The 13,792-nt window shown below is 40.7% G+C and overlaps 1 protein-coding gene across 1 annotated transcript in view; it reads right to left on the bottom strand.

Annotated features, from left to right (window-relative positions):
• MTDH (metadherin) overlaps positions 1 to 12,537 on the bottom strand; it is a 35,306-nt gene extending 22,769 nt beyond the window's left edge. Inside the window, exons 1-4 of the mRNA XM_065054060.1 lie at positions 11,918 to 12,537; positions 5,637 to 5,741; positions 1,245 to 1,326; positions 598 to 777 (exon numbers count right to left, since the gene is read on the bottom strand). Coding sequence (XP_064910132.1) covers positions 598 to 777; positions 1,245 to 1,326; positions 5,637 to 5,741; positions 11,918 to 12,322 — 772 coding nt within the window. The 5' untranslated portion in view covers positions 12,323 to 12,537. The remainder of the gene's footprint in view (positions 1 to 597; positions 778 to 1,244; positions 1,327 to 5,636; positions 5,742 to 11,917) is intronic.
• Between the last annotated feature and the right edge of the window lie 1,255 nt (positions 12,538 to 13,792).

The following is a 13,792-nucleotide window of genomic DNA, read 5'->3' as shown; positions in this document are numbered from 1 at the left end:
GCAGCCATAGAAGCTGAAGCCTACATTTCCTTATTGAATCTTTAGCTATAATAATTGATTACTAAATCTCAGCCAGTTCTGCCCCACAATTATGAAGAGCTTTAGTACAGATACTACTGAATCAATGTTGAAATAAAAATGTCAACATGTTAAGCAGTGAATGATCTGTAAAGAGAACTCATGGGCATAACCTTCCCACCAAGAAAGTCTTCAAAAAGTTAAGGAGTTGGTGTTGCCTGCAGCAATACTGAGGGTGCCTTGGAAGTTTCCAGAAACAAAGGGCAGAGTCAGCAGAGCACAAGCTGGAATGGGGATATATACCTACGCAGCTGTGCAGCTATTAACAGAGCACCACCATGGAGGCCAGCATCTCAGCCGTTTACTCCAGAAGATTCTCTGTTGAACTCCTTTGAAAGCATGGCTCAAAAAAAGGGGATTTTTGCACAATCAAAAGTAACTTTACACAGCTTGAAATATTCTCCTGAAGAATTAAACCTCCAAAGATACCTAGCATACATCCAAAACAGAGCAACCATTTAAGCACTCAAGCAAAGTTATCTTTCTAGAACATGTTCATAGACCCATCTACCATCATACCTTTATTTTTTCTGAGAACAACTGGAAGCGATGGTGTAGGCATCAGCTGTTCAATGGATGCAGTAACTGTATTTTCCACTCCTTGGAGATTTGATTCTCCTGAGCCACTGTCGGTCAGCACCTTGTCTCGCTTACGCTGCTGTCGCTTCTCTCTGTTACTAATTTTCGTTTCCCAGGTTCCTAAAACATCCCCCAAATGAAAACATGACTAAGTCAGAGAGCTGAAAGAGTTTTAACTTGTTTCATATTGAGGTTAAGTCTGAATACAGGTTCAGCTTAAAACACAGACATGGAAGTCAACTTCGACATTAGTCTGAAAACATGAATAACTGGCCAAAGGTAACTTTTTCTGGATTCAATGCGGTAATACTTTCCTTCATAGAACAAAACATGTACAACATAAGAACCTTACTATTCCTGACTTTTCTCGGTTTTTCTAAGTTCAACTTAAAAGAAAAATTAATCAGTTGATTTTATTAAAGATCAGATTGTTGTTTCAAAGATCAGACTTCCAGACACAATATGCGACTGTGAAATTATAATAAAATGAGTTTGCTTTTCTCTATGAAGCACAACAAAGTAAATCTTAAACAGCATTTAAGCCAAAATATGTCTATTTGCATCTTTTTTGTGTTTGTGTTCAGTACCTTCATCAACTTCCTTTCCATCTAGACGTGATGTATCCTGAATCGTTTTAGCATCTCCCTTTGATTTCTTTTTTTTCTTTGACTAGAACAAAAAAACCCACAACAAACTCTTAATAATTAATTAGTGATCACACGCAATAGTGACTTAGAATACCCTCCCACTGAAATACAAGAATAAATTAAAGACAGATTTTCCTGAACAACCTTGTGCATGGGCAGTTCCTTGAAAGGAGTACTAAACAATACTAATTCCTAATCATAAGCTCAGACTATTGAGGTAGCATGAAAGACTCATGTAGTACACAAATGGCAGGTGAAGGGAACAATTACTCATGCCACAGAACACAAAGGCTGGTGGAAACAGCTATGCTGATGGCATCACAGTCACAGAGGAGTATGAACTGTTTGGCAGGCAGACCCCACTCTGGTATAATTTGTTTTGCACAGAAGAATGCATAAAGTTATACATGGAGAAATAAAGTATGCCGGGGACTTTAAAAAAAGGTAGGTAAGAAATTTCTACCTTTGAAAATGACTTCAAACCAAACTGTGATTAGAGTCTATACAATAGATACACAGGGAGTTTTTGTTGTTGTCATTTTAGTTTTTTTTTTTTTTTTTTAATTATTTTTTGTTGTTGTTGTTTTGTTTTGTTTTTTTCTTCCCTCCCCCCCACCCAGGTTTCACCAGTTGTGGCTTCTTGACTACACAAGCAGAGATAAATCAAGAGAAACACAGACAACCCCATCTGCAAGCAGTTTTGGTGCACCAGGTAGCAATACAAAGTGCTAAAAAGATAATATAGAGAAAAAGAAAGATGACCTAAGATACTGGGCAAGTATACTGCAGAAAGCTTTGGAGTGTAATCTTTTGATAAGCTAAAGAGATGGCAAATTGACTCTTTCTTACAACGCAAATACAGTACTGAATACTTTTCAATCTAGTGAAGAAAAGTGTAAGAACTACCAGACAAACCTGAATAAAAAAACCACAGACTCTTTAAAGAAAGATGGTTATCCACTCAAATGTTATAAGGGGAAACTATTCACTGATTCACTGTCTCTGGAATATTCGAATAAGGATATTCTAATCATGCAGGATGTCTTTCTGGAATACATGCCAGAGTAAGACGAGTAATTGCCAGCTTGATAACTTGAGTTCAAACCACATGATTTTCTAGTTTCATATGTCCAAGAAGAACAACCTCTCTAGAATTTGGAACTGATAACAGCTAAATTATCACCACAGCTGTAGCAGATATCCTATGGAACCACAGTAGCATGCAGTTTGAGTTAGCAAGCCCAAGAATTATCATGTAGCTTCAACGGAGGTACTGAAAGCAGTATAGCCTGTTAGCGCAGCAGCAGAAATAATAAAAATTTCACTTCGCTGTTTATATGTAATGCTGTGTCAACACACCTATGACACTTAGGGAGCTGACTTCAGTAGTTAACTCATGATTTACTGCATTAGGGGACCCACAACCTGGATGTACCCAAAGCGAATTATCTCACATATTTGCTCAGTAGACTACCTTTACAAACACCCAGCTATTCAACTTCTGAAAATTATCCAAAAGAGACAGGCCAGTTTCAAAAGCAACTTGAGAAGAATTGGTTCTGAGAATATGAACAAGCCAAATTATTTGCCAAAGCACCTCCTAATGAAAGAATTAAAAAGGAAAGTGGACAGCACGAAAAACAGTTAATGAGTTGCTTCTTGGAATTCAAGCAGAGGAAAATTTTGTATGTTTGTATCTGTATCTCCCATTTTCAGCTAAGTTCAGAATGGAAGTTGAGGTCTTAGCATCTCCCACACACAAAGCCATAACTACCCAACTGTCCTCTGGCACTAGAAGAACATCTGAAATGAGTTCAGAAGTCTCCCAGACAGCAGTTTAAGATGACTGCTCTTCCTTTCTTAAATAACTAGCTCCTACAGAGATATTGACATAAAATTTTACACTTCTCATGAAAACATCAAAGTTTAACAGTTTCAAAGTAAGTTTGTGTCTAACAAACACTGTTTCTAAAAAAGATCAAGAATTCATATCTTGAAAATACATTTACTTTCCTAATCTGAGTTACTAGAACCTGATCTGAGAAACCAGAACTATAATTAGTTACCCAATTTACTCATCACCTACCACACTTAGTGCTCTAACAGTCACGATCTTGGTAGCAAACTGACTGAAACAGCAAGAGACATCAAAGGTTACTGAACAAGATAGGTTTCTGAAAAATGGTGGCTATTTGTTCAAAGTATCACCTTCTGCAACACAGAAAGCCTCCAGCTTCCAGTGTTGGCTTTGTCACCAACCAGCAAGCACATGAGGAACTTAGCAGGCCCACCAAAATGTTTAAGTCTTTAAGATGCATTGGTCCCCATGCAAGAACAACAGAAAAATAAACATTTCTTCCTCATCCCTAACATTCTGTTTGTATCTAATATTCAAGACAAGCCAGTAATGTGTTTACAAACAGAATGAGCAATGAAGTTTCAACATTCTGCAATCTCATCCATGGAGTCACTTCCTAGATGCAGTCTTTTACACTAAAAACAAAACCCCTGTACTCTGCAAGTCACTAAAATTGAAAAAAAAAGGGAAAAAACTATGCAAAGTGTCAACAGACTCAAGCCCTACAAACAGCCAAAAATCCAGACATTAAGTTGTATCCTCTCATTCTGCTTTGCGTAAATATCTACCCTGAAAAAACATGCAGGAAATTCACAACCCTGTCGCAGCTAAGAAACACAAAAATACCCTTCAGGTCATGAATTATATATATTTTCATATATCTACACATGCGCACACAGTACTTAAATCCTACTCATTGACTTATACTATCCATTCCAAGCCATATAAAGACACATACACAGGACCTACAATCTTTTCAGCAGTTTATAATGATACAAATGCAACAGATGCCTTGAGAGGCTTAAATAATTAGATGCCTGTAAAGTTACCTGTAGTTTAAAGAAAATTCTTGGGTATGTTTTTAATACAGGTGTAACAATCAACTTCTAAGACAATCATGCTTTGCCAAGGGTTCCCCAAAGTGATACAAAACCATCATTTGAGTAAGCCTGCATATCCAGGTAGTAGTACTTATTTCCTGGAGCTGCAGCTTCAACTTAGCTTTTCAAAATTCAGATCACTATGTTTGCAATTTTAAGGAAAGCTTGACTTCAGCATTTAAACACCTTACCTACTAGGAAACTTGCTTGAGACAAAGTGAAAGTTGAGAAGAAATATACAGCTATTCCTTCAGGATCAAATTTGATTATGTTCTTGAAAAAAAATAAAACAAACCAGAAAGCCAATCTGATAGGTGACACATGGAGATGAGAAAGAACTGCGTGGCACAAAATGTTAAGGCAAACCCATTTCACAAAAAGAGTCTTTCTATTTGCCAATGCTAAAAACATTTAGAGCCCTATAGCCAACTAACAGGACACAGTCCTTTAGCCAACATACCAACTGCAAAAGAAGTTATTACAGAATAGTCAAGTAAGTTAGTTAAAGCTTGAATGAGCTACACAAATTACAACAATCAACTACTGGTTTCTGCCTGTTTATGCAGAATCATTTATTTTTCTTATACTCCTCAGTATAATTAGAACAAATGCATTTAGTTAAAGAAAAATAAATCAGAAATCCATGAGAGTAGGAAAATTTCATGCACAATGCTAGCAAAAGAACCAAGTCAAAATTATTGTCAAAGGCCTATGATAAATAATCCATGTTGCCTAGAAGCGATAGCATCTGTGATAAGGCTAGAAGATATTAGTCTTCATAGTGCAAAAAACAGCATTGTCATTAGTATGGTATAGATGAAGCTACAGACCAAGTTTTAAAAATATGTTTTTAATGTAGCCATTCAATTTGCATAACAAAAAGCTCACACCAGAATTCAAAGCCCATATTTGTCACCAGAAATTAAGAACTCTAATCACTAATGGATACATCTGACAACAGAAATAAGCAGACACATGGTCTTAATCCTTTGAATAGCAGTCTCCCAATTGTTAGATCATTTACAAGCCACTTAACAATACTATCATTATGTTGCATCTCCATGGAAGCCAGCAAAGATGAAACACAAACTCAATTTCTGAAGGCTTAACATTTTCAGCTGGTGAAGAGAGATATCAGTGTTTAGTGGGGAGGAGGGTTTGCTGGATGTAAACATTCCATGATGAGACATGATCTCAGAAGTTAAGAAAATACTACTTTAGCTCTTTCCAACACCAAATTAGATTAGTACTCTTCATAGTAAGAAATACACCTCTTTATTCATGTAATAGGATTTCAAATCACAAATAGACTTCTTAGATATTGAAATAACATGCACTAAACTTTGACTTTGTCACTTCATATCCGTAACTGACCTTTTCATTCTTCTTTTCTGTGTCCACAGGTTGCTTTATATTTTCTTTCCGGACAGTTTGTATTACTTCATCCTCAGACACATCAAGAAAAGACCGTCCATTAGGCTGTGTAAACAATAAGTGTGAATAACAAAACAATTTGAGAAAGCAGACGAAGCAAAGCTCAAATTACACTTATACTGAAATGAAACTATTTGTTGACTGATAAATGCTCAGAAAATTATTAAATACAGCAGACAGAATAACGGATTGGTGTTAAAAATATCTACTGCAATTCTACATTTACCAAACATAGAAATAAGAAAGAAAACAGGTCTCCTCATTTCATCTCAATTCTACTCAACACAGGAATTGCTTCTCAAAAGGTAAATTTCTGAACGTCACCAGCTTTCAAAACAGCCACAGTTCTCTGTAGCTGTCCTGAAAACTGGCTTAGAACAGCTACCAGTTGCACGTGCCATAACTTATCTAATTAAATGAACACCTTTACCATTTTGTAGCAGTTACGCAACAGGTTGAAGTTTAAAATAATTTCTACCTTGACCAAATTTCTACCTATGCATAACCCTCACAGCTCATTTCCTTCACAAGTTAAACTTCCTAGTAGAGCAGAAATCAGAAGTCAAACACAAAGCATGACTAAGCATGACATCCCATTGTTCTTTTCAGACAGACTTGATTACAGTTGTTACCTTAGTCTACCATTTTCCGCTCACATAATAAAAGAAAGAAAATTAGCATGTATTATTTAACATGTAAAGTTAAAACTCTGGACAGTCATTTAAGTAGTCTTATTGCCTTTGGCAGCAAAGGCACACACCTTAGCCTATATATTCCCTATGCAAAAATGTAATAATTTTAAAAGTCATGTTTATTGTTAACAAAAAGCTGTGACTGAAGTTACTGTGCTTAGCTCCAGATGAAAATAAGCAAAGCATTATACTACCATTGCCATTAATTTCACTGAGTGAAAAACTACTATCAATAGTAGTAATTGATAATGAGTCTGCACAAGTTTCATATTGATTCACATTCATAACAATTCAGATAAAGACTGAAAATTAAATTACATTAAGCATAAGTAACTACTTCATACTTGTTTTAATTTCTGCAACTGCTTTTTAAATAAACACTCGATTTATTTTTGTTATTACAAAAGGCTGTTTTAACTCTGCATCACATGCACCTGATTGCTTTAAACAAAGGCCGTGTTACAACTTAGTGTGACCTGTTCCTTCAGATATCAAATCTGATCCTCAATTTAACTGGTACAGGTATTTAAGTCTTGCCATGTTGTATTATGCTTACAAATCACCCTTGGCATGCTTTCACCAGTGCATAACATAATATTGCTTACTGTAGTTAACCAGCATGCCAACTTCTTATTTTGTAACTATTAATAGAAATTGAAAGATCAGGTCACCTAACCCCTCTTCTCTTGCAACAACCAGCTTCACATCCAAAATGCTGTACAATTCCCTCAGCATTCTGAAAATGAAATATATTTTAAAATATCTGTGTCTCAAAACTCTCTAAAAGTCCCTCTCAAACGTCATAGTACTCAATTCCACAGACATACCAAAGACCTAATATACAATCTTGAAAATAACCCGTTGGCAAAAATCAGTTCATGAACCTCCCACCTCCCTCTTTTCTCCAGATTTCACACAGCCATGTTATTAGTGGTGTGATGTCTTTATAATTCATGTCAGTACCTGGGATGTCCAAGGTCTTAACCTGGAAAAAGAATGACTATTTCTAAGTTATGTAGCAGAAGAGTTAGGTAAAGGATTTGCTGCATGTAGCACTGAACTTGTGTCAAAAATGTTTACTACCAACTAACTTCTTTAATTCTATAATTTGCTTTGCTTCTTTGCTATTACATACATACCTTAAATTGAAAAACACTTTCTTTACCCCTCTCAAAGATCCAATAGATAAAAGTTTAAATTTTTAATTTAAAAAAAAAAAAATCAGCTATTTCTCTGAAGTAATAAACTAAATCATATCCATTAAGAACCCTCTGGAAAAATTCACCCACATGACTGTTTAAAATGCTGTCTGATCATCTGATCATGTAAAGAACAACCATTAGAAATACATTTCAACAACTGTTACTTTGATGTATTTCTCCCTCAATGTATCCCTGAATTGTAACAGTCTCCTTTTTACTGGAAGCTTTCCACATTTATTTTCTGCCCACAGATGAATCATAGAATTTTAACCAAAATTCATGTGATCATTTTTGGACATACCAAAGATAGAAGCAGGAGAGAAAAAAAGCTTTTCTATAGTATTCAGAAACGTTTATTTTAAAAGACAACTACAGCGAAAAAGATTAAATGTTTATGGTAATATATTAAGCATCCACAATATTAATTCACTTGAATTGTGCAATTATATGCCATCTTTTTTTCCTTACCCTAAAAGCTATAGGGAAGACGTAACAAGGCAGAAATACTCCTGTCAATAACACTGCTAACTCCTGAACACATCTTGCTTGCTGACCTTAAAATCCCCATATTTAAATAAACCTTTTTTTCGCATACATTTAAGAGCATTAAGATAATCCAAAAGTAGAATAAAGGTTTTGCTAAGACTGCTAAAATGAAAAATATTGCACTGCACTGCATTTAAAAAACAATGGATAACTCAGTTTCACACTTCAAATGGCAGCTACATTATTTGAGTCTTACAAGGCCATATTTGCCAAAGTCCTTAGTTTCATATTATAAAGATATGTCTACTTAGAACATCTTTGGCCAATGAAAGAATCTGTTTACCCACATTATTTTCTGTAAGCTTCTCTTAAGGAAGAAACTGAGTAATTTTCTCTTTGAGCACTGGAGAATCCTACAGCCCTACTTCTGCAATTTAACAATTAACACATACACAAAACAAAGATGCGAGTATCAGTTGAAAGTATGAAAAAGTCTTTATGGAGTCTAAGTGCAATAAGCATAAATCAGTCATAGCCTGAAAAGGTATTTCAAACAGATCAAGTAGGAAACTCTCTCAAATGAATGCAAATGCTTTTGCTAAAATGTGTAGCTTTTACTGTCCAGGTGTACTTTAAATAATAGGAAGTGCACAGTCAATTCGTTATTTTCTGCATCTACAAACAGATGGTATGAATGGCTTTCTACAGCTGTAGCAGAGTACAGTTGATGGTTACTCTCAAGTTTCTAGGGTATTTTGCAGATTGTACAGAAATCATGTATGAAGAGTTTCACCTTCTTCTGCTGAAAGTTTAAAAAGTACAAGAGAGGCACAGCAGTTATTCAAAATGGAAAGGAATTTAAATTAGAGATCAAGGGATTTTTTGAAAGAAAAAAAAATTTAACAGGGGCCAAAAAATTCTCTGACGGGAGACAAAGAGCTCTGCCCCTGCCAGGAGCTAAAAACCAAACCAACCAAGTAAAAAGAGAGAAAGAGGCTTCAGGTTTACTGCAGAGACTCTAAAGTAGGATACCATGATACCACCTTGCTCCAAGCAGCTGGAAAAAGCCAGAATTGGCTCTGTAAACTAGTGTTAATGAATGCAAAACTATTTCAGCTTAATTTTTTCCCCTCAGTCTGCCCACAGCAAGTAAATAAACAGAATCTCATAGTTGCTACTGTATCCAGTCAACACAGTGCTATTCAACAAAAATTATTTTACTGAAAGTTTCAGTTAAGTTGTACCCTACCTATACAAGAACCAAATAAAACCACATGCAAGAAAAAAGCAATACTATTCTTCAGAAAAGGTACAGCGAAGAACTCTTCTGATCCTGACTGATGAAGAGTTACTCATCACTGCTATACGATGAGCTTGGTAATTCCATATTAAAGTGACCCCACAGCTTTTAATTAGACATCTGTAGTGTGCTCTTTAATGCTACAGACCAGTTGCTCTAAGCTTTCTGAAATGCCCACAGTGGAAATCTAGACCCTGGCATAGCAAACCCTGTAGTAAATCTACCGATAATAGGCTTAGTCTTTTTTCCTTCACAGACCTTAGTATTAACATCACAGCATACAAAAACAGAAGATGGAAATGACTAGGCAGCAGTCAGGAAGATTTTTTTTGTTGCATCTTTAAATTTCCAATGTTATTTTCAGAATTTTTCATGTGAAAGTCAGAAAATATTGTGACATGCTAATACAGGTCTTTATGAACTGATCTTGGAAAGTGAGCATGAGACAGGGCTATTAAACTTTGCCATTGGTATAAACTTATTTGAACTACAGCTAATGATTCAGTTTGTGCATTTTGTTTTTTTGAAGAAGGTGGGTTTTTGTTTGTTTGGTTTTGTTCTTCACCTCTGCATGTAAATAATGAATACCAAGTACTATAAAAATAACTTTAAAAATCTTAAGAATATGGAATGACAACTTGACATACGAAAAACTATTTTATGCTTTTGATTATGAAAATACTTGCTCTTACACAGCCTCAACTTGCATTATTTTGTGTGTGAATAAATGAAACTTGAAACAATACAAGTATTTATATTCACCAATAAGCCAATTAGTTAAGTTTTATATAAAATTAATACAAAGTTTGCTTTTATGGAGCCCTACACTACAGATCACTGCCAAGTTAACAGAGTCTCTACTTCTTCACTTTATCTTCTGTTGAGGCATTTGTTATTGTCTTCAATGATGACTTGCAAGAGTTTACGCTTTGTTTTTATACTGGAGGTTAAGGCAAATAAAACAAGCAAAACCTAAATTATTTCTAGGTTAGTATTTCTTTTCAAGAAGGCATAATAGATCTACTAAATCTTAAAGTATTTGCTGCTCTAGATGACAAAAAAAAAAATTTCATCTTTAACATGCTTTCTCCAAAATGGAGACCTAGCCATACTGGAAAGATTCTAAATGACAACGCTTCCTCTTCTCAGTGCTCAGTGTTCAGCCTCTTGCAACTTCCAGAATCAACTTCAGTAGCTCACTGCTCAAAGGCAGGCTGGTGGCGTATGCACTTTTTTTTTTTTCTTTTAAGATAGTCTAGCCTTAACTTCTCATTAAAGAAAAAAACCAAACTTTTCGAGTCTTAATACTGCCACAGACTCAAACAAAGGTACAATCCCATTTTCTTTTCTTTTTCTGGTCATTAGGTAAACATTTCAGATTTTATAGAGCAAGACATAATTAAAAGACACAGTTCTAAGAGGCAGGGGACATCTGCTGCACTTTCATTCCTATAAGCCATTTGGACATAAATAGGATTACAAACATACTAACAATATAAAAACTATAGAACCAATTTCTTCAAGCCCAAAATTATGATAACTGGAAGTTTAAAAGGGATAGTTGATAATTTCTGCATTCTACTGATTTTCTCATGAAGTGAACACATACTGACAAAGATGGAAGGTTCCCACAGCACATACTGAGGATTAAAAAAACAAACAAACAAAAGAACAGGAACGAACTCTTTTTAAGGGGCTGCTAAGACAGATTTCCTTATTAAAGGAGATGATCCTTACTGTAACAACTAAGTCAGACATATACCTACTGAGGCAAGCTCACCACAAGACTGATGTTAACATCTTCTGTCGAAACGACACTGCAAAAAGCCTTACTCAAGTTTGAATCATCACAGCATTTATGGGCCTTATAATGCTGTTTCAAATAGCCCGTACCTGCCTGACTGCAACTCCTGGCTTGAAAACCCAAGCCATACTAACTAAGGTCTCCACTAGTGGTTCCTAACCTTGTGAGCATTCGATTAATAATAATTTTAAAAAATAGTGCTTTCATATAGCTGTTTACACTCAAAAGCTTATAAAAGGAAACAAGCGTTTTCATCACCCAGGATTATTAACGTATAACGTCCGCGTGTGCACACTGCTCCTCCAGGTTTTCAAAGCAGCCGAGTAGCCCAGATGCCACGAGAGAGCTCCAGACAGCCAGGACCCCATCCCTTCCATAGACACACACCGCCCAGGTGAATCGCACGGCGCAGCTCTATGGCCTCCCGGCCCTGCGAGCGGTCCTCCCCCCTCTCAACGGTGCCTAATCAACCTCCCCGGGCCTTGTCCCCGGTGCCCCCTGCTCGGTAAAACGCTTGCAACGCTTGCCCCCCGAGCAGCGGTCATCGGGGACAAGGCCCGGAGAGAGACGGCCGCGCTGCGGGCCGCTCGCCACACGCGACCTCCCCCCCACCCGCCCCTTTCCGCAGGGGACTCGCCGCGCCCGCCCGGGCGCCGCCGTCCCCATCCCGCCGCTGTCAATGAGCCTTTCCTCCCCACTCCCCCGCCCCGCCGGCGCGGCCCTCGCAGCCCCCTCACCCGCGCCGTTTTCTCCGGAAGCTTCTTCTTGTTTCGCTTCTTCTGCTCGTCGCCTTTCAGGTGTAGTTGCCCGGGGCCCGGGCCCGCCGCCTTACCCTGGCCCCCACCGGCTGTCAGGCCCGCGCTGACCGTCTCATCGCCCTTCCGTTCCGCTGCGCCCCGCGTTGGCTTCTTACGGAGGCCGCCGCCGCAGGCCACGGCCAGCAGCAGCCCCAGCAGCGCCAGCCCCAGCGCGACCGGTACTACCAGGGCGAGCCAGGTGGGCAGGCCCTGCGGGTCGAGGCCCAGCTCGAGGCCCAGCTCGGCACGCAGCAGGCCCAGGCCGCCCGACAGGACGTCCCGCACCCGGGCCGCCGCCTCCTCGGCCTGCTGGGCCGCTGTCTCCTGCCAGCTCCCCGCAGCCATCGCGGCACCCTGCCCCGCAAAGGCCCAGACCGGGCGGGGCGGCGAGAGAGCGCTCAAGCCGAGCGCATCGCGGCCTCGGGAGGACCGCGCTCGCCTGCCCGAGCGGAGCCGCCGCGGGTGTGTGGGTGAGGACGGGACACGAGCGAAGCCTCGGCGGGACGCGGCTCCCTCAGTCCCGGAGGCGCCCGGGTCTCCTCCTCTTCCTCCTCCCCGCCCTCCGCCTCGCGCGCAACGTCACCGCCCCGCCGAGCGCCCGGCGCTGCCGCAACGCGCTGCCATCAGCGCCGCGCGCGGGGCGGAGGGTGACGCCTGACAGGCGGGAGCGGAGCTCCCCGCCCCCTCAGCGGCCGCCGGGCGCCCTCCTCCTGCCCCGCCCCGCCCTACCCAGGGTGGTGCCAGCTGCGGGGCGGTGCGGAGAGCAACCTCGACGTGGCAGCCAGCGAGCGCGGTGGGGGCGGACGGAGGCCGGGGGGCCGCTTGGCACCGCCCGGTGGTGGGGCCGCGTTGCCCCTGCGGCCGGGGCGGGAGACCCCGCGGCGCTTCACACGGGGCCAGGGCGAGCGGCTTTGCTGGGGGCGAGCGGCTTGAGGTGGCCGCCTGTCGGCCTCGGCAGCCGCTCTGGCCGGCCTGGGTCCTCATCCTGTGGGCACCCCCGCAGACACACGTCCCTGCTGCGGTGCGGGCCGCTACCACCCGCCCGGCGCGGTGCTGAGGCGGCGAGTGAGGAACGGCCTCGGTGTGGTGCCTGTGCCACAGCAGGGCCCGCCCAGACCCGCGGTAACGTGGGTCCATTTCCACGGCGACGGTCACTCGTCAGCTCTATTTTAGTTCGCAGTTGCCCCAGAGGGGCGGCGCAGCTCTGGTGCGGTCGCGTTAACTGCCGGTTTGTGGGTGTTGGTGCCACCGGTGCAACTCCAGGAGCAGCCCCGGAGCCACGTCAGGGCGGTCTGGGACTTGCAGGTCGATGTTGTTGGCTGTCGGGCTTCAGAGGCCATGGTGAGGGCCCCTCAGAGGTTGGCTCTTCAGCAGAGAAGGCATTTGAAAAGGTTGCCAAAAGAAGAATCAGTGTACTTTTAGTTACTTCTGAATACACTAGACAAGGTTATGTAACAACAGAGATATTTTCTAAAAGCTGTATTTTCTAACAACATCCACAAACAGGTACTGCTTTGTGAAAAATACAGCTGTGTATATTACAGTGGGAGTTGTTTTGTCAGTAGGAACTCCAAACCCGTGTTCCTTCATGAATGTTAAAAATGAACCCTTAAAAATTTGACCCCAAATGCATGTCTTGATCTTTAAAATATCTGGTCTTACAGCATCCAGCAGTCATGCAGAATTTAGGCTGTCAGAACCTCAGAGCTGGCATTGATGAGTGGCTTTACAAAGACTATAGTCTTATGCAGTGGTGCATTGCTGGAAAGCAATGCTGTGTCCCACTCGTTCCATTTGCAATTCTGCTTACAAAAA

Source organism: Columba livia, chromosome 2, assembly GCF_036013475.1.
Source record: "Columba livia isolate bColLiv1 breed racing homer chromosome 2, bColLiv1.pat.W.v2, whole genome shotgun sequence".
In the NCBI taxonomy this organism is placed as follows: domain Eukaryota; kingdom Metazoa; phylum Chordata; class Aves; order Columbiformes; family Columbidae; genus Columba; species Columba livia.
Note: the sequence above shows the minus strand (reverse complement) of the source record. Positions and strands in the feature narration are given on the sequence as shown.